Source organism: Berghia stephanieae, chromosome 1, assembly GCF_034508935.2.
Source record: "Berghia stephanieae isolate SIO BIC M18660-M18661 chromosome 1, UCSD_Bste_1.3, whole genome shotgun sequence".
NCBI lineage: Eukaryota > Metazoa > Mollusca > Gastropoda > Nudibranchia > Aeolidiidae > Berghia > Berghia stephanieae.
In genome coordinates, this window is record NC_088360.1 from 18,815,645 (window position 1) to 18,836,901 (window position 21,257).

The 21,257-nt window shown below is 36.4% G+C and overlaps 1 protein-coding gene and 1 long non-coding RNA gene across 11 annotated transcripts in view; one reads left to right on the forward strand and one right to left on the reverse strand.

Annotated features, from left to right (window-relative positions):
• LOC144969605 (uncharacterized) overlaps positions 1-21,257 on the reverse strand; it is a 119,209-nt gene extending 97,952 nt beyond the window's left edge. For 5 of the 9 annotated variants that reach the window (XM_078908901.1, XM_078908879.1, XM_078908842.1 and 2 more), the window contains exons 1-2: positions 21,020-21,257; positions 409-973 (exon numbers count right to left, since the gene is read on the reverse strand). In XM_078908901.1, the coding sequence (XP_078765027.1) occupies positions 409-471 (63 nt within the window). In that variant the 5' untranslated portion in view covers positions 472-973; positions 21,020-21,257. Of the gene's footprint in view, positions 1-404; positions 974-21,019 lie in introns of those variants that run through there. The other 4 variants (XM_078908836.1, XM_078908759.1, XM_078908903.1 and 1 more) reach the window with 3 other exon arrangements.
• On the forward strand, positions 13,482-17,041 carry LOC144969570 (uncharacterized). 2 transcript variants are annotated; one of them, XR_013644774.1, is made up of 2 exons: positions 13,482-13,706; positions 16,923-17,041. It is a non-coding gene; the product is annotated as an uncharacterized LOC144969570 (long non-coding RNA). The 2 variants fall into 2 exon arrangements; XR_013644770.1 differs by lacking the exon at positions 16,923-17,041 and adding an exon at positions 14,850-16,104 and having other exon boundaries at positions 13,483-13,706.

Consider the following 21,257-nt stretch of genomic DNA (forward strand, 5'->3'; position numbering starts at 1 on the left):
CCCCAAAAAAAAAAACCAAAAAAACAAACAAAAACAAACAAACAAAAAACAAAAAAACAAACAAAAAAAAAACACACACACACAAAAAAGAAACAACAACAAAACAACAATACAAAGCAAACAAACAAGAAACAAAAACAAAACAAACAAACAACACTTTTCTTGTTTTTAAACGGACGCGAGTAAAGCACGGTCCGTTATTAAAAACCACATATCTACATGCAAATTTTCATGATTTTCGAAATCCCAAGAAAAATCAAGCCTTGTGTGTGAGACATTTTAAAAGTTTAATGCGTTTATATTAATATCATATTATGTTAGTTACACACAATTTTATAATAATATCAAGCTATATCTATAATGTATGTATGCTAAATAGTGATATGAATGTTTTGTAGTTGTACTCACCCCATTGTAATTGGCTGTATCCAACTCGCCACCCGTAGACGACATCGAGTCCCTATCCGACATCCTGGCTAGTTGATATTATTGGGTGGATCGGCCACTTTGCAAATCAACAAATAAAATCAATACTATCACTACAATCCACACACAATCAAAACTATAGTTAAACAAACAGTAGTTATTATTAGTACTCCAATGATTTCCAATAAGTAAAGAAAACAACGCTACATACACTCCTCGTTAGTAAGTAGTCCCAAGTAAAGTCCAGTGAAGAAAAACCAGGAAGTGACCTGACGTGATCTTGATCACAACTCGGATTCAAAGTGAGATCCGCCAAATACCGCCGCACGATCGAGCGAGCGAAATTAGATCGAGGGAGAAAAGACGCTCTCTTTCTACTACAACTACTCGCGACCGTGGTGGTTGCAGTGGGTCGCTGTTTACCTCAGCTTTTGAGCATAATTTTAGTGGTTTAATGAATGATTTTTTTTCCACCTCTCGGTTGCAGTGCAGCTTGTTGTCGCAGGACAGACGATAAAATGATGAATCACCGCCTCAGTTTACAAGCCTGAAAAAGAAATGTAAATCAGTTATGTGTGTGTGTCAAGTTAAATTTAAGGGATACCAATGACAGACCTGCCTACTTGAAAATTAAAAAAAAAAAAGTATTTTCTATGTGTGGTTAAATTTACAGATCAAAAAATTAACCCTTGCAATGATTTAATAACACTTCAAACCCCTTTCGTTTTCAATAAGATTTAATGACTTAGAAATGCTCATGAAGTTCTAAAATTGGAGCCAAAATTTCGGAATTCTACGAATTTTTCGTAATGCTAGGCAGGTCTGATTCATGTAAATTTATACACAATCGAGATAAGAGGGTAAATTTTTGGACCTGTTATCCTTTATATAATATGACATTCTAATAAAACGTGTTATAAGCCCAGATCGTGTATTTATCAAATTGTTCTGCTCCTGCTGCTGCTGTTGTTGTTGTAGGTCGTTGTTGTTGTTTTTATTGTGGTTATTGGCAGTGGTTTTGTTGTCGTCCTCGTCGAGATCTTCTTCTTCTTCTTCTTCTTCTTCTTCTTCTTCTTCTTCTTCTTCTTCTTCTTCTTCTTCTTCTTCTTCTTCTTCTTCTTCTTCTTCTTCTTCTTCTTCTTCTTCTTCTTCTTCTTCTTCTTCTTCTTCTTCTTCTTCTCCTCCTCCTCCTCCTGCTCCTCCTCCACCACCACCACCACTACCACCACCTCCTCCTCCTCATCATCATCATCATCATCATCATCATCATCATCATCTTCTTCTTCTTCTTCTTCTTCTTCTTCTTCTTCTTCTTCTTCTTCTTCTTCTTTCGGGATGATAAATGGTCGCATCCATGGCCAGTTATCAAATTTGTGACCAATCGTCTCAAAACGGTCTGGATGAATGTATTACTTAAAATTGAATCTAAGTTTAACTTATAGACTTTGAATTTCATTAACCTGAAAAAAAAGAAAACAAAAAACAAAAACAAAAAACAAAAACAAAACAAAAACAAAAACAAAACAAACAAAAAACAACAACAAACAAACACTATTTCAAAATTCTGATGATTCGTTTTTTTTCCGGGCCAAATTTTCTTCATTTAATTCATAAATAAAATAAAACCACACACACGCGCACGTAAATACAAACATTTATATTGAGCATTTCCACTGATCAACCATGCTCAATGCGTTTCACAATGTTTTATTTATCATCCAGCAGGTCACCAATTTCCATTTTTGTTATACCGAACACTCTTACAATATCCGCCTCTGCTTGTAGTCAGGTACCCAATTACAACCGAGTCGAGTAGGGTGCTGATGTGTGTTAAATAAATGCCTTACACAAGGCACATTGTCGGGATTAGAATTTTCCATGATCGCTCTTTACCATCCCGCCACTGATCACGCTTAACATTGCTTGTTTTTTGTGAAAAGACAACGTTAGCTACCGAGTCACATTGTGTGTGTGTAGTGTCATTCCAACATAATACCGAATTTATAAGGCGGGTCACATAATAATATGTAAAAGGGTATAAGTGTGACGTTGCTTTTCCTTCACTTCTAGATTCGTGGTAACAACAAAATAAAAATATAAAGCAGTGTATAAATGATATATTATAATCTTATCAGCTATAAATCTATTTTGGTATCCTTATTCAACCCAGTTAGAGCAATGTGACCCTGTCAGTATAACCGTTTGTGAATTGCGGTCCCAATTGGTAGCAACATGAAAAACAAGGCACAGAGCCGTCAAATGGGGAAACTTTGCCTTAAAGGGAAAGTTTACCTGAAACGGAAACGTTGCGTTAAAGGGAAACTTTGCTTTAAAGTAGGCAAACTTATCCTCGTAAGTTTTGGACCAATTAGTCCTTTTAGTAACATTCACCACGAACATACTCCGATACTAATTTATTTTGAACGACTATGGGAAATACATCGTTTTCATCGGCCTCTCTGGCTCGAATAACGGAAAAAAAAAATCCAACAAAAATTGATGATTTAGCAACACAATTAAAGTAGTTAAAACTTTTTAAGGTGTCAAAAACATGGTGCATAGTATCAACTTTGTCCACACAGTTTTTAAAAGAAACAATTTCTGCTATTCTATTAATAGAAATGGTGTCTCTAAAGTTTTAAAAAAAAAGGAGTGGGCCAAGTTGATACTATGTCGCCATGTGGGCGATTGGCCACATTCGTCGTGCCCAAGATGTTTTAAGCCGTTCATTCCCCCATTCTCCAACCCATCATAGTACCCCTCTAGCTCCCTTCGACCCCAGTAGTTTCCATGTCAGCAATAGGCTTCAACAGTCGTGACGTCACTTCCCTTGTAATGACGCATAGTAACTTAGTAACTGGTTCTAAACTATCGGAGTATTGCCGGACGCCCTTATGAAATATTTCTCCGACGAGCGTAAAAGTGTATCCAGAGAAGAAAAACATTATAAATCTGATCATGTTTTGACTTTTATACATTCTGATCACATGACATGTGAAAAAGTTCTCGCCAGCATGAAGAATAAAAAAGTACCGATTTTCTTTGTTTAGAACCAAGCTGCTGGTTGCCGGGCAGACGTGACATCAGACTATTGAATCCAATTGCCTGGCTTTCCTGTTTTGTTTCACCAGGGGAAAGTATAAAAATGTGATCAGATTTTTCAGTATCGTTGTTGGTTGGAAAGATTCCCCATTTCATCTGTTGCAAAAATCACCGGAGACACAAGAAGTTTGGTTGCTTTACTGGGAGAGTATCCATTCAAAGGCACACGAGCCCGATTCAACAATGCAAAGTTGTTTGTTTTTTTTCCTCTTATTTTTCTTTTTGGAATCAGCGAATCATACTTCATAATTTGAGATTGACACCGGTACTGACCAAATGATGACAAGCAATATTTTACAATAACAGAAACAGGAATGAAATCCGGCACTATAGGCTAGCTGGCTCTGATGAACCGGAGGACTCTATGACATTAAGTGCTGCCAGTGAGTTCACTTACTTTCTTGACCCATCGTTTTATATCCGGACAAAGCACTGATTACCCCATTCGAAGCAGGTGTCAATGGGGTCTATTAGCTCTACCCAACAATATACCTATATATATATATATATATATATATATATATATATATATATATATATATATATATTATATTTTTTTTTTTTTTTTTTTTTTTTTAAATTTTTTTTAAAATTACCACTTCCAAAAAGATTGTCTGATGGTCAACTTGTGTTGTGTAGAATCGGTGTGTGGTTCTATATTGTGGACTTTGTATCGAAATGTGAAAGCATTTTGCGTGTTTCAAACTGCAGAATAGTTGTACAATAATTGTTCATGATATATATTGATACGATTCTCACGTGTGGCCAAAAAAAAAAAAATAAAATAAAATAAAATTTAAAAAAAGCCCAAACAGTGAAAACAAATCTTGACTTTCCAATTCGAGTCCTTACATCCGATTCCGTCCATCACTGCTTCTAATTAATGTCTAGGCGAAAGATAGTTTTGGATGATCTCTAGGTTGTTCCCGTCAACCTTTACAGAGTGATAAGTAATGTGACAGAAAGTAAATCAGTAATAAGCAGACATGGTACAAGGAGGACGGGGTTGGGGTGAATTGGGGGTACATTATTCGAAAGCAACCTGGCAATATCACAAGCAAGGCTCTGCTCTTGTATAATGAGGCGGGGGGGGGGGGGGGGGGGGGGGGGAGAGGAGGAGGGGCAAAGAGTGCTGAACCCACAAAACGTCTGGAGAAAAGACATCACAGGCAGATATTTGCTATAAAAGAGTATATTGAGACCATTATTCGAAAAGCATCTGGCAAAAGCACAACTTCGTAACAACTTCGTTAAGATCTCTACAAAGTCTAAGAGAAAAATCAACGAAATAAATAAATAAATAAAATTCCCATTATTCATCCCCATGGGGAAATTTGTCTTTAGGGTCTATTCCAAGGGAAGACTAGAATAACCCAGGCGTCAGCCGCAAAGTGAGCTAGGGCGAAGTGACTTGCTCAAAGCCATAAAAGCGCGGCGGTTGATCGAACTCGGTACATTTTGGGTACGAAGCAAAGACCGTACCGCTGAGCCACGCTGTCCCATCTAACTCTAGAGGACAGATCGAACAGGTAGATGGCTGTCCTAGAAGAATTCTGAGACGACGGTACAGGATCATCGACATTGAAAGCTGATGCTGTTGATGTTATACTCAGGATAGTGGGGAAAATTTATTTAAGAAGTCCAATTTCTCAAAAAAAAAAAAAAAAAAACTATCTTCAGGAATACTGTATAATGCCAATATTATGTCCTTTATAGCATTGCAGCCATACTTCCAGACGCAATCGCGGTTTCTGTGGCGTTAAAAGTTAATTAACTCCTAAAACGATGTGTGTTGGAAAAGACGCTACTTCGTCACAAGGGACGGGTTATTAGAGTGACAAATTCATATTCTATAATACTTGGTTCAAAGTGAAATCATTTCAAGCCTAAATAAAATGCCTCTCTGTCCACTTCTTCCCTAAAATCTGACACCTGCGTCAAAACATGTCTATCATTATTCGTAGAATATTTGTCAAAACCGAGCAAACAAGTTCACGAACCTCAACATTCCTTACATAGGCAAACAGACATAATACATTTAGAACGTAGAGCGGCAAAAAAGGTCGAGACAACCTGTTTCACAATACTTGTTTAAAATTACCTTTGTACATTATTGTATCGTTAACTTTCTTGCGATTAAATTGTGCAATGAAACCGATGCAGTCAGGCTTTACTCCGAATTTTAGAAAATATCACCCATTGCATTGAGAGATTATAAGCGGTCGTTTGTATGTAAGTAGCGACACTGTTCGCATTTGTGTCTATTCCTTTTAAATCTATTACAGCAAGATGAAGACATCTAGAACAAATTTGAGCGAATTCCCTTGGAATCACATAAGACAAGCCTGAAAATCGACATATTAGAACATTCAGATAATTGAGATGAACAGCAAAGTACATCAATCATAATTCGATTTTAAATAGGAAACATTACTGAGACAGAATAATTCCTTCACCACGGTAAAAAGTTTCCGATGGGATAGATGATAGATCTAATATGAAAAGCAGAATTGGAAGAGAGCAAAGCATGCTATTATTGTCAGGTGGCCATTACGGAACTTAACTAAAATGTTCTCACATAAAAAACTCTGATATTTGACAAGAATTTAAATGTAAAATATAAGTCATTTTATAAAGTCAAGGGGTGTGACAAAAAAACAAAATTAAAAAAAAAAAAAAAATACCACGAGCAATATCCAAATGACCTAATATTATGATCTCCATTGGTGAACTGTGGAAGAGAACCAAAAGGCGGTCACCATGAGCAGAGCTTGGAGATGTCAATAGCGTATCAAAAAGGCGTTGGATTGGACATAATCTGAGAAAAGGAATTCTTAAACGGAACCAGGTAAGTTTTAGATCGGAGCCCCCTGGACACAATAAACATTTGGAGGCCAGCAGAGACAATGAGATGATCGATGGACAAGGTCGAAAGAGGTAGGATTGACATGACCCGTATGAGGATGGCGGTCCTCTAGCCTCTAGCCTGTACCGTACTAAATAAGCTGCCACAGCACCGTTGCAGCCAACAATACGCTCTATCAGGAACCAAAAGGAAAGAATCGAACCTAGTCACTCCTATTATATAATTTAAAAAATTGTTCTAAAATAATTAATTGATTTTGAAACCGTTGTGCATTTTTCTCTCATAATCTTAGTTATTATGAATATATTCCGAGCACTAAACAATGCAATAAAGCGGGGGTGGGGAGGGGGGGGGGTAGATTGTTTCTGGTGAGGGGGGGGGGGGATAGATGGATAGATTGTTTCTGGTGAGTGGGGGGTTGGGGTGGCGCGGGATGGGGGGTTGGGGGGGGGGGGTGGAGGAGGTTGGAGTCCGCTGGATGGAGGAAACTGGAATCTGGAGTCTTTAAAATGTCGCAAATAAGTATACAAAGTGCAAGTGTGACCTGAGGACAGCCTCCATGTTTCATGTTGGAGATGATAATGGACTCAAATGTAGTCAAATAAATCATAGTAAGTGCTTAACTCTAACTATATCACTCAGACCCATTGGACACACGTTGTACGTTTATATTATTATAAGCTAAATAAATTGTTGACTACACACATGAAAACAGGTAAGTATCTGTGCTGTCAAGCGTTACTTCACCCACACTCGGGGAACGATCCTTTATCTTATCAACGTGTCCAGATGGCGTAACCTACTTAAACATTTCAAACAATCTATCCGCCATTGAACTTACAACATTACAATCCACTCAATCATCCCCTGTCCCATCCACACAATATTGACTTCAACTTCCTGTGGGTCAAAGGTTACAACATGTAACCCTTTACAACCGGTGAAAGAGTTCACTAGAGCTTGACAACAGATGCAACCGTTTACATAGAAAAGAACGTCGAATCACTGTCACAATATTTTTTAAAAAAAGAATATACTAGGCATGTAGTTATAACTAGATTAAACAATGGAGAAAGTTATGATAGAAGAGACACACAATCTCGCCATCAAACGGGTAACAGTTAGCATACGGGCCTCCATGTTTTGGGGCTTAACGAGAAAAGAGAACAACGATGCGTGAGCTCAGCATACACCTTAATGGCCAAACTATTTTAACTGTCATGTTCCGCTCTGTTTCACTTCTAATATAACATACAACAGGTCGGAAATATTTTCAACATGTGTAAAATCAGATGTCTTTCTATTTTAATCACATTTTCCCCTCCTTTATTGCTAACCTGTACCTACTATGTTCAGAATACACAGGACAATGTTATCATACCCTATGTGGAACCCAAATTTGAATAAATGTTTTATGGGTAATTTTGTTTTTATTATGTCTGTATGTTAGGTATTTTTCACAGTGAGTCACGTCCCAGGATATTGTTGCCCTGATGGTAGGTTAAAAAAAAAAGTCGTAGGGGATAACATTATATGATGAAGATATTTTTATGTGATGGAAATACCGATAGTGGGTGAAAATGGAGGTAGTGATAGCGGTGGTGAAAAATGGAATGCCAGTGTCTAAATAAATTATTATGAATATTAATGTAAGGTAAACCAATAGCGATGGCGGTGTCAGTGTTAACAAGGGTATGTATGGCTGGGGGTTGAATGAGCAAAACTGTGTGTTTGGCCTATTGTAAAATATGGTATTTAAAGTTCACACGATATAAAAGACACCTATTGTGACACAAATCAGCAAATACAGTTCCAAAGCCAAGTTTACCCACCCAATTACGTGTTTTAATCAAACAAAGCATAATGCTTATGTCTAAAACAACAACAGCATCATCAACAACAACAAAAGTAAACAACTGCATCTCCCTCCCTGTCTTGGGTCAGTGACCGTGTCTTTATTGACATAGTCAGTTTATAAACTTGCGTTAGCAATACACACACACAAACACACACACACACACACACACACAGACAGACAGAAAGAGAAAGAAAGAGAGAGTGAGAGAGAGAGAGAGAAAGAAAGAAAGAAAGAGAGAGAGAGAGAGAGAGAGAGAGAGAGAGAGAGAGAGCGAGAGAGAGAGAAAGAAAGAAAGAAAGAAAGAGAGAGAGAGAGAGAGAGAGAGAGAGAGAGAGAGAGAGAGAGAGGGGGGATATATTTCTAAAATGATGATAAAGTAAGGGAAGACAAAAGACAATGATAATTTTGACGGTAATAAGAGCCATAAAATGAATGCTCGAAACAATCTGGAAACTGTAAACCATTAAAACCTCTTGGATTTTCGAGATAGATAAATATAAGAGTTGTGAATTGAGGGTATATAAATCAAAGCAACAATGGTAAAGAATTGCCTTGGTTGAACCAATGATAAAAGAGGAGTTTTGGTTGAAACAATTGTAAATGACCTGCCTAGAGTGAAAGAATGGTAAAGGACATGCCTTGAGTGAAACAATGGTAAAGGACATGCCTTGAGTGAAACAATGGTAAAAGACCTGCCTTGAGTGAAACATTGGTAAAAGACTTGCCTTGAGTGAAACAATGGTAAAGGACATGCCTTGAGTGAAACAATGGTAAAAGACCTGCCTTGAGTGAAACAATGGTAAAAGACCTAGCTAGAATGAAGAAATGGTAAGAGACCTGCATTGAGTGAAACAATGGTAAAGGACATGCCTTGAGTGAAACAATGGTAAAAGCCCTGCCTTGAGTGAAACAATGGTAAAGGACATGCCTTGAGTGAAACAATGGTAAAGGACATGCCTTGAGTGAAACAATGGTAAGAGACCTGCCTTGAGTGAAACAATGGTAAAAGACCTGTCTTGAGTGAAACAATGGTAAAGGACATGCCTTGAGTGAAACAATGGTAAGAGACCTGCCTAGAGTGAAAGAATGGTAAAATACCTGCCTTGAGTGAAACAATAGTAAAAGACCTGCCTTGAGTGAAACAATAGTAAAAGACCTGCCTTGAGTGAAACAATAGTAAAATACATGCCTTGAGTGAAACAATGGTAAACAATCTGCCTTGAGTGAAACAATGGTAAAAGACCTGCCTTGAGTGAAACAATAGTAAAAGATCTGCCTTGAGTGAAACAATAGTAAAATACCTGCCTTGAGTGAAACAATAGTAAAAGACCTGCCTTGAGTGAAACAATAGTAAAATACCTGCCTTGAATGAAACAATGGTAAACAATCTGCCTTGAGTGAAACAATGGTAAAACAATTAACATCTGCCTTGAGTGAAAAGTAAAACCCTAATAGTAAAAGATCTGCCTTGAATGAAACAATGGTAAACAATCTGCCTTGAGTGAAACAATGGTAAAATACCTGCCTTGAGTGAAACAATAGTAAAAGATCTGCCTTGAGTGAAAAAATGGTAAACAATCTGCCTTGAGTGAAACAATAGTAAAATACCTGCCTAGAGTGAAATATTGGGAAAAAAACAAAAACAAACCTGCATAGAGTGAAACACGATAAAAGACCATGCCTGGAGTGAAACAATGGTTTTAAAAGATTGTAAAAGACTTGCCTAGAGTGAAACAATTGTAAAATACCAGCATGAGTGAAACAATGGTAAAATGCCTGCATAGAGTGAAAAAAAAAAACCCAAAAAAGGTATACGACCTGCCTATTTTGGATAATATTGGGTTTGGATGAGTGCTCTACCAACTGAGCTATTGGGAACTCCTTTAATCCTAAAAGCATAAAACAATTCTAAAATATTTTTTTTTAAATTGAGCTTTTATATAGCGCACTATCCACTAAATGTGCTCAAAGCGCTTTACAAGGGGTCCCTGGCCAATAGCAACATTTAACATTTAGGACGGGACACGACGCCTGATAAGCGATGTTACAATTTTTTTTCGGACCGAGACAACGCTGTAAACGGCCAGGTACTCATTTTACACCTGAGTACGGTTAGAGAATGTGAGTAAAGAGCATTCTCCAATGACTTAACTATGCGCTGAGCGAGGCTCGAACCCAGGACCTTCCGATCCGAAAGCGAGTGTCATACCACAGACCACAAGACTACATAGCCGCACAAAATATAAGAGACTAACATATGGTCATTATAATATATTGAATAGTGTTGGATACAAATATGGTACGACTACAGACCTGCCAGCTACTATGAAAAAATCGTAAAAATACGAATTTTTTACTTCAACAATAGAAATATATAGACATTTTTGATTCAATACAATGTGTTAAAAAGAAAACTTTGGTGCCACAAAGCATCTATTCAGGGTTTTGAATGCATATTTAATACTGATAAATGTAAAATATTAATTTGTAAAGTTAATTATAGTGACTTCTATTTCTTCTCTCTGAAAACTACGATTTTTTTACATTTCAAGTTGGCAGGTCTGCGAATAGTGCTCGACATGTAGCCATTATGATATAGATATTGTTTATATACCCACCAAATAACTAACCTACCAACATTAACATTCAGTTTAATCTACGCCAAACCCGGAGTCCTGACTTCCTATATTTTAAACTAAAATTACTTCAATCCAGCATTCCTTCACACTTCAATGGCCATCGGTCAATCTGTCATTTCAAAGGGCATTGACAGTCCATAATAACCAACCACTGCTCCGTCCATCCAGCCATCCGGCCGACCGGCCACTTTATTGACATTCCGAGGTACTAATGGGTAGGACAGGTATATTATTTGGTGGCGTTTTTATGCACCTCCGTTGGAGGTGTAAAAAAAACGCACCGTTTTTATGCACTTCCGTTGGCGGTGTAAAAAATGCAACGTTTTTATGCACCTCCGTTGGCGATGATGGCTAATTAATGAAAATGTTGCTGTATACGTCCATGAGGTTTAAATAGCTTAAGATTGTAGTTTTGCACGTTGCTTAGTGATTACCGATGTACGTTTGTACAATGATAATAAATTGAAGAATAATAACAATAAATTTAAAAAATCAAAGGTAAAACGAAACATGGCACACAAAGACTGATCTCAAATAAATAAATGATTTTAGAAAATCGAATTAAAAAAAAACAACTTGATAAAACGTTTTTGAAAAACAACAACAACAACAAAAAAAAAAAAAAAAGAAAAAAAAGAAAGAAAGAAAAAGAAAAACAAAAATGTCTACAATGGGAATAGAACCCAGTACTTTCTAGGTTAACCTCTGACAGCTTATCCACTGCGCTACGAAGCCACCTGACTGTTCATCACATTTAATAAGGTCTCTCTAAAACATTATTTTACATTCAATGCAACTTCTATCTCTAGTTTTATATTTAGATATAGATTATTAATATCCTACAGATGTCACAATATAACTTTCGTCATGTCCAGATACAGAAACACAATATCGCTGATGAAATTGGGTGCAATGCGCATGCGTGACGGAGGTGTATAAAAACGATCCGCTAAGATACACCGTCAACGGAGGTGTATAAAAACACTACGATATTATTTTTATAGATAGTATGCGCTTGGCCAAGAAGCTCATAACATTGCCATCCGGAACTATAATGGACCAACACACAAAACTGTGTGTATCCATGAACGTTTATAGTCAGGTTAATACAGTTCAATGAGCATTACTCATAAACGCGGATGGCAAAAAAACAATAACAAAGACCTGAGTGACGTCATCTTCGAACTATCTATATTGGGCGGACTCGTGGACATTTCAGCTAGGAGAATTGTGTCCGACCGCGTGAATTTGGTATTCTGTCGGAATGAACTAGGCGAAGAAAGTTGAGTTGAAGTCGGAATCATTAGAATTAGAAGATCTAGGACTTTGTTTTAAATTGTAAGGAAATACAAACACAATACAAACTTGAGCTTTATATAATATATATATATATATATATATATATATATATATATATTATATATATATATATAGTATTATCCACTAAACGTGCTCAAAGTGCTGTACAAAGGGTCCCTATCCAACAGCATCATTTAACATGTAAGAGACATGACGCCCACTAGGCGATTTTACATTTTTTTCCCGACAGAGATAAAGCTGTAACGACCAGGTACTCATTTTACACGCGAGTATGGTGAGAGTTAATGAGTAAAATGTCTTTTCCAAGGACTCATCTATGCACGCTCAGAGCGGGACTCGAACCCAGGACCTTCAAATTCGAAGGCGAGAGTCATACCGCAAGACCACATAGCCGCACATAATCTCATTGAGCTCGAGGAAAAAAAAATCCATGTATTTTTATTCAAATATTATAACAAGTATAAAATTCATTTCTACACACCCCGTTCATCCTAGCCTGACATAATGCCACTCTGAGACAATTGCTCACAAATGCTTTTCACTTGCAATGGCTGCTGGGAAAAATGCATTCCCTATGCACTGGATCATTTGCACGACGAGTAGTCAAGGATCGACATTTACTGTAAATTGGAGGTTACTTGATATCTCGGTGGAAAGAGAGTGCCCAGGGGTCATGGCTAGGTCTCCAACTACCTCCATCATCTCCCACCGACGTGCACTTATTTGCAGGCCTGATAACCCAAATTGTTATGGGCCCAATGTGTGTTTGTAATGGAATGAAATACTCTCAAACCAATTCAAAATATTGTTCATTACAACAATGTTAAAACAGGCCCATAATTGCCTTCGGCTATCAGACCTGCGAATATGTGCACGCAGTTTCCCATCATTTCGTCTTTCTTGATGACAATTCTCGTTCATTTACCCTCAATAATTATGTTTATGCTCACTCCATAGAATAACTATTATATCTATCTACGAGGCAAACAAACTTTTCCATGTGACATTTGTCATTCAAAAACATTTAATTTAAAGTGTGCAAAAGGACTTTGTCTTAGAGTGAGAGAATTGGAGTAGGTACTGATATTAATATGACGATGATGATGATGATGATGATGATGATGATGATGATGATGATGATGATGATGATGATGATTATAATTATTATTATCATTTGTTTGTTTGTTTGTTGTTTTTTTTTTCTCGCACCATTTAAGTCTCTCACCGTTTCCAATAGGCTTCCTAAGTCGTGACGTAATCCTGCGCAGCAACGCATGGCAACAAACCGGCTGGCTCTAAACAGTCGAGAAAAATGGCTGACACGAACTCTATTTCCATCACCGCCCTTATGAAATACTTCTCCAATGAGCATAAAAGTGTCTCGCGAGGTGAAAATCATCATCAGTCAGGTCCTGTTTTGACTTTCACTTACTCAGATGGCTTGATGTTCGGCAAAGTTCAAGCCAGCATGAAGAATAAAGAGTATTCTGTGAAGGTAAGTCATTTCGTCTTCTCATTCTCACTCTCAAAATCTCACATCTCCGTAAAACTACTGTTGGACAATAATCAGTTTACTTTGAGTTTAGGCAGATTTAGTATATCCAATGGAAAGATTTAACTGTTTACGTTCGATTTTAGTTAGGGAGAGAGAGAGGGAGTCATTGAATTATTGTGTTTTTATCTTATGGACCACGGACTTTGAGTCTTTGAGGTCTTAGTCTTGCTTCGCTAATTTTCGTTGCTATTGACTATAGTCTACTACATACTATTTAGTATCGTGTTGTAACCTTTATTATAATACTCATATGAGCATCATAATCACCAATCACGCTAGACATTTTATCATACTTCATGTGGGGCAGCGTGGATCAGCGGTACGGTTTTTGCTTCGTACCCGAAAGGTACCGAGTTCGTTCACCCGCCGCTGCGCTGTGTGGCCTTGAGCAAGTCACCTCGCCCTAGCTCAATTTGCGGCGCTGCACCGTGGTTATTCCAGTCTTCCCTGGGAATAGACCCTAGAGATAAATTTCCTCTATGGGATGAATAAAGGATTTATTTAGACCAGTGTTAGTCACTGTAAACTAAACTTCCTATTGGGTTAAGGTGTAATGTAAATGTTGCTGCTTGAAACTCGAAGAAATCAATAACATTGTGAAATTGAATGTGAACTTCAATTTAATATACGAAAACAGATAAAATGGACGTTTCGGGTTTCCCCCTTATCAACAAAGCAAGATGAATGAAAGAATCACTTAATTTGTTTTTTTTAATTGAGTTTTTATACAGCGTAATATCCACTAAATGTGCTCAAAGTGCTTTACAAGGGGTCCCTGGCCAACAGCAACATTTAACATGTAAGACGGGACATGATGCCTGTTGGGCGATATTACAATTTTTTCGGACAGAGACAACGCCAGGTACTCATTTGACACCTGAGTACGGTGAGAGATTGTGAGTAAAGAGCCTTCTCCAAGGACTCAACTATGTGCCAGCGAGGCCCAAACCCAGGACCTTCTGATCTGAAAGCGAGTGTCATACCACAAGACCACAACAGACGTTTTATTAGTTTGTTTGTTTTTTGCCTATTGAGCATGGTCGCAGCTCTAAATTTGAATCTTTTATTCTTTTACTTCCACAGATCTATCTTGATGATGCCTTGGGTTGATTCAGTCCAAAACTAATTTGTGTGGTTTTATTTAACAATGTTAATGACATTGAACATACATTGATACAACAATGCCATAATTTGTCATGTTTATCATGTAAAATCATGTATGGACCTACAAAACCATTATTTTGAATGGTGATTTGATGATGATGAACAAAATATGTGTGTTGTACAAAATAAATGGCAAAGCTAACAAAATGCAATCTCCTTAATAAGAGGAGACTGGGGTTTGACAAGTGCTGCAACAAATTGAAAAATAATATCAGATGTTTCTCTTAACATGGTTGGAATATATGAGAGGATGTTAACATTTTTCAGTCTTTCATTAGCCCTCTCAACATGAATTCTACATGAAACAATTTCTTTTGTTAATAAAATCTCATTTTCAGTAAATTTATTATGTAAAAAGGGAGGGATATTTACAGTTACTCCTTGAGGTAAAATATCTTGAATCAGGATGGGGTTTTACCTTTATTACCTTTATCTGCTAAAATTAATTCTCCAGGGCTTAAAATTAAAAGTTTTAGTAATCCACAATTTTGTACAATGACCTTATCCGAGACAGACCCTGGATCATGTTTAGAAATAAAATTTATCACACCATTTGGACTTAGACCAACAAGAGCTTTAACAGAATTCATGGACCTATAAGAAGAATAAGTTAACCGTTGTTTATCCATTTCTTTAGGAATAGCAATTTGGTCATCTGTACAATCAATGATCATTCTGCAATTTGGAAATCTTAAAATGATGATGGAGCTGATAGTTTATTTTTATGTCTAGAAGGGCATGTAACCTTCATAACATTTTCAAAGAGAAGCGTATGGCTTATGTAAAACATGAATAAAAGTTTGTATAATATTTGTTATAGTACTTTCACTAACGCTAAACAATTGTGAAATATGAAGGTTAGCGTAGTTCTGTCTAAGTTTCATAAGTGTAATAATGAAAATTTGGTCTTTTAATGCAACTGTCTCTTCCTGAACTTCCCATCTACTATAATAAATAATGTTACCTCTAAAGCACTCAACATATTGAACAATAATATTAAATATTTTAAAAGAATGTACACCTGTCTCCATTCGAAGAACTTTTTCTGTAAGGCTTGAAACAGTGTAAGTGCGTTGAATCTAACTTAGTTGGGTTTTTTAAAGCTAGCTATTTCCTTATTTTTGTCTGTAATTTTTTGTTCTTGAATTAAATTTGTTGTTCTATTTAAAATATCCTCACTTGTTCTACAATCTGGTTTTTTTTTAAAAGATGGAATCCTGTGATGATGGTGACGAGAGTTGAGATGATGATGAGGGAGAAGATAATGAGGATGATGATGAGGAGGAAAATAATGATGATGAGGAATCTGGTTTTTTTAAAGGTGGGACTTTGTGATGATGATGAAGAGAGTTGAGCTGATGATGATGATGATGATGATGATGATGATGATGATGGTGATGATGATGATGATGATGGTGGTGGTGGTGGTGGTGGTGGTGGTGGTAGTGGTGGTGGTGGTGGTGGTGGTGGACTTCTTGATGTTGGTGCCAATTGAGATGGGGTGGGAATTCCTTGTGTCACTTTTCTTTTCTTTCTTTCTGGCTCTGATGGAAACAATTTATTTTTATTTCTGTCAAACAATTCAGGGAGGTTGGCTTTGTCACCATCTCTGAAGTGACAAGAACACACTCTTGATGATGATGTTGGATCTTTTGTCCTTTCACCTGAAATGAAAAGATTAAAAAAAAAACAATAATTCTGTTGGGCATATTGGGTATATTATTTAATTTGATAAGTACTTTGTTTTAGACTATCTTGTTTGACACCAGGTCAATGCATGATAAATCAAAGGTGTGCAAGAGACTAGGTTACTGGTGGGTCTCTCGCCTGTCTTTTATGAAATCGCACATTCAGCAAAATGTCGCACTTCCTCATTACTTCTTTTGATGATTTTGACTAGGTATATATAAAAATAAGAATTCTTAAATTTACACAGTAAAAGTTGATCTTGGGGTTGAGTGTGGCAAGACTTGCGTTTTCTCTTTATTTCAGTCAGTACTGTACTGGACAGTGCGGTGATGGAAACTTTGGAGTGTCAACAATCGGGCACAGGTAAAGGAGAGAGGTCCCTGCCGCCATCTTGCTTTGTTCACACAGAGTTGCCACCTCGGCTGTCGGGGAGGGGAGGCATGGCAGAGAATCAGAGAAACTTTCCAAAAAAAGAGGAAAGTATGTGTGTTTGTGTGTGTGTGTGTGTGTGTGTGAGAGAGAGAGAGAGAGAGAGAGAGAGGAGAGAGAGAGGAGAGAGAGAGAGAGAGATCTGCGTGAGGGGAGGGGGGGGGGGGAGGAGGTTGCGTTATTTTATTTATTTATTTTCATTTTGCCATAAAGGTATCGAGTTTAAAGTAAGATTTTAACAAATATTTTATTCTCTTTCTTCTTGTTCTCCTTTTAAAAAAATTATCACTTATCAGTAGAACTTAACTCTCATTCAGTTTATCAGCCTTAACATCAAAACGATTGAGATATCATTTTTGCTTCAACTTCAATAAAAACCTAGTTTGGAATGTATTTTTATTTATAATTTCGTGCAATTGTACACTTTAATCATAAAATATAGGTCTACGTAAGCTAGAACTTGACCTAGATCTGGACTACGAACTCTATCAAATGTTCGACGAGGCGTGCGTGCTTACCTGACTAAAGTGGTCCACTTTTTCTTCAATTTTTTGTCTGCCTGTCCATTTGGAAATCTGTAAAACTTGCAGGAGTGACTCTCTGACTGGTGTAGACAATCTGGTACAAAATACTGGACCATATTTAAGATAAAAATTGTTTTTTGAGCGATTTTCCAATTATTCCTTGCCTGGACCAAGCACGGATTTTTTTTGTTTAGAGCCAGCCGATTCGTTGCTAGGCGGACGTGACGTCAGACTGTGGAATCCTATTCAAATTCTCTAACCGGAACAGGTTCACCCATGGCTTTGGGTTCACCTCAACATGGGCACGATACCGCTTGGAGACAATGGATCATATTTTATTGGCCTGTGACAGCTGTGTTGTTGTATCTATGACCGGGTATTAGTTGTCGTTTGATTCAAATGACGAAATGGGCGTGGAAGGGATATTGGTTTTGAGTTCAAGTCTTTTATGTAAATAAAATGGTGAGGTTTGGAAATTCCTACATTAAAAAAAAATAATTTATTGCAATGGTAATCTTTTTTTTTGAGGTTGTAGTAGTAGTAGTAGTAGTAGTAGTAGTAGTAGTAGTAGTAGTTGTAGTAGTAGTAGTAGTAGTAGTAGTAGTAGTAGTAGTAGTAGTAGTAGTAGTAGTATTAGTAGTAGTAGTAGTAGCAGGAGAAGTAGTAGTAGTAGTAGTAGTAGTAGTAGTAGTAGTAGTAGTAGTAGTAGTAGTAGTAGTAGTAGTAGTAGTAATTGTTGTTGTAGTAGTGCATTGTAGTAATCGTGGTGGTGGTAGCAGAAGTAATAGTATTAGAGATAGGTGGATAGATAGATTGATAGGTTGATAGACACACACACACACACACACACACACCCACCCACCCACACACACACAGAGAGAGAGAGAGAGAGAGAGAGAGAGAGAGAGAGAGAGAGAGAGAGAGAGAGAGAGAGAGAGAGAGAGAGAGAGAGAGAGAGAGAGAGAGAGAGAGAGAGAGAGAGAGATTATAAATATTTGGTGGAGGTGTGATATTCAGTGCGCCCATTGTAGTATAAAGCTATGACATTATGCCATTTTAATATTATATACCTCAGTAATGATTTGTCCATCGGATCATATTCCTATTCCTATTATGGCAGGACATAGAGTCAGTCACACAGTATAACTAACAATGATGTGTGAATGCGATTTCATTTTGTCATTTGTGACCCACCGTCTCAAAACGGTATTATGTCGGAACGAACCAGATGCTTAAAAGCCGAATTTAATGTTAAACTGGTCAAAAATATAAATTGTTGGCATTAGCACCCTAAAATATGGTATCCATTCTCCTCAATAAAACATACAAACTCAACACAAGACTGATATTTCTGGCTATAAATTCAATGTTCAACATCTTAACCATTCCGACTTAATACCGTTTTGAGGCGAAGAGTCGCATTTATTATTACATTATGATTGGGAATGCCCCAAGGATGGATTGGGCGCACGGACAGACAGGTGTAAAGATGGATAGGATGACGACTGTCGGGCGATCCATCAATCAATGGAAGTACGACACGGATTAGTCACCTATTTAGTAGTCAGATTAGAGCCAGGCTAAAATTTAATCATGTTATGCTACTCGTATGATATTTTGTATTTTGTTAAAGGTTTTTGGGTTTTTTTTTTCAGTTTTGCAATTGATTTAGAGTTTAGTTTCAGTTGCTGTTTCAATAATGTTAGTTTTGATTTGAATCTTGTTACATTTGATATCTTTGTTTTCTTTTGTAGGCTGAAGAATGGTTGTTGTCGTGTTTGTATTGTTGTGGAATAGTAAATAAATAAATGATTAAAACGCTGCTGCTGTCGCCTATTATTATTATTATTATATTATATTATTATATTATTATTATTATTATTATTATATTATTATTATTATTATTATTATTATTATATTATTATCATCATCTCATATTATTATTATTATTATTATTATTATTATTATTATTATTATTATTATTATTATTATTATTATTATTATATTTTAGTTGTTGTTATTATTATTATTATTATTATTATTTTATTATTATTTATTATTATTATTATTATTATTATATTATTATTATTATATTATATTATTATTATTATTATTATTTATTATTTATTATTTATTATTATTGTATTATTATTATTATTGATATTATTATTATTATTATTATTTATTATTATTATTATTATTATTATATATTATTATTATTATTATTATTATTATTATTATTATTATTATTATTATTATTATTATTATTTTAATATTATTAAAACATCAATAATTGACAATAATACAAGAGAACAACATCGATCATAAAAAAGAAACTATATATAGATCCGAAAGCCATCATTTTGTCTTTGTTTTGTCTAGTCTGATATCACCTTTTCCACCAAGACACAGATCAAGAAGTTCAGCCAAGGAGGAAAATTCAAATTAATACAAAACACCAATTATTAGCGTATTACTGGTTGAAATAACAATAAGATCATTTACAATGAAAATTATCTGCAAGTCATTCCCCATTAACTCACTCAATCCTAGAGATGTTTGCTACTTTTCAAAATTGGAAAAAGTGTATTAAAAATGAGCACGTGCATAAATATATATTCAACTACCATTAACATGCAAACATTAAGAACATCAGCTTTGATACTATGCCTAAATTTGTCCCAGAAAAACGTAATAAATAGCATGGGGTAAAAGTAACCCCGGGCATATTACGGATATAGTGGGTGTTAGGGTTGAGTGAGTTAAAATAAAACAACATAGATTCAACTATCCCCCTTCCCCAATAAAGGATTCCAGCTACTACATGGACAAAACCCAGTATGTTGTCTCTTTCGTTGATAGGAAAACTGATAAATTTGGGAGAAATAACTGATAACAAGGGAATCTACCCGACACACAAGGAGAGGTTAAGAGCCCACGCCCAGTTATAAAGACAAAATGCACCTCCAGCATCTGATTAAAGGAAAATATTGGAAGTATTTCAAAACCAAAAACTTACTGCATGAGATATCCATACTTCTTAACACCACATACTAAATTCAATATATAGATAGTTCGAAGATGACGTCACTCAGGTCTTTGTTATTGTTTTTTGCCATCCACGTTTATGAGTAATGCTCACTGAACTGTATTAACCTGACTATAAACGTTCATGGATACACACAGTTTTGTGTGTTGGTTCGTTATACTTCCGGATGGCAATGTTATGAGCTTCTTAGACAAGCGCATACTCTCTATATAAATCACTATCCATTCATGCTTTGATAATCAAAACACCTATATTTCCCTAACACCCACTTCCTACTCACACACGTGTACATTTATTTGACACAGAAAGAATGATAGCCGGCAACAACCAATCAATAGTTATCTAGTGTGGTGATTTCCCTCGGATAACCACTCGCTTAATCATGATAATAATATTACCTGTCGTGACTGGTACTAAAAATAAATTTATCACCACATCAAGAATCCGTCAAGACACTCAACAAGAAAACCACGGCTTCAGTTATCATAATAATCAAGGCAGATGGTCACCGGTGGATTGCTTCATGTTCTAGGAAGTTTCTGGAAACGTTGGCATCCAGACAAAGCCGGTCGGTTTTAAAAGACAGGACCGTAATGCTAATGTGTTATCGGCTGTCCTGCGTCCTACCCGAAGTGC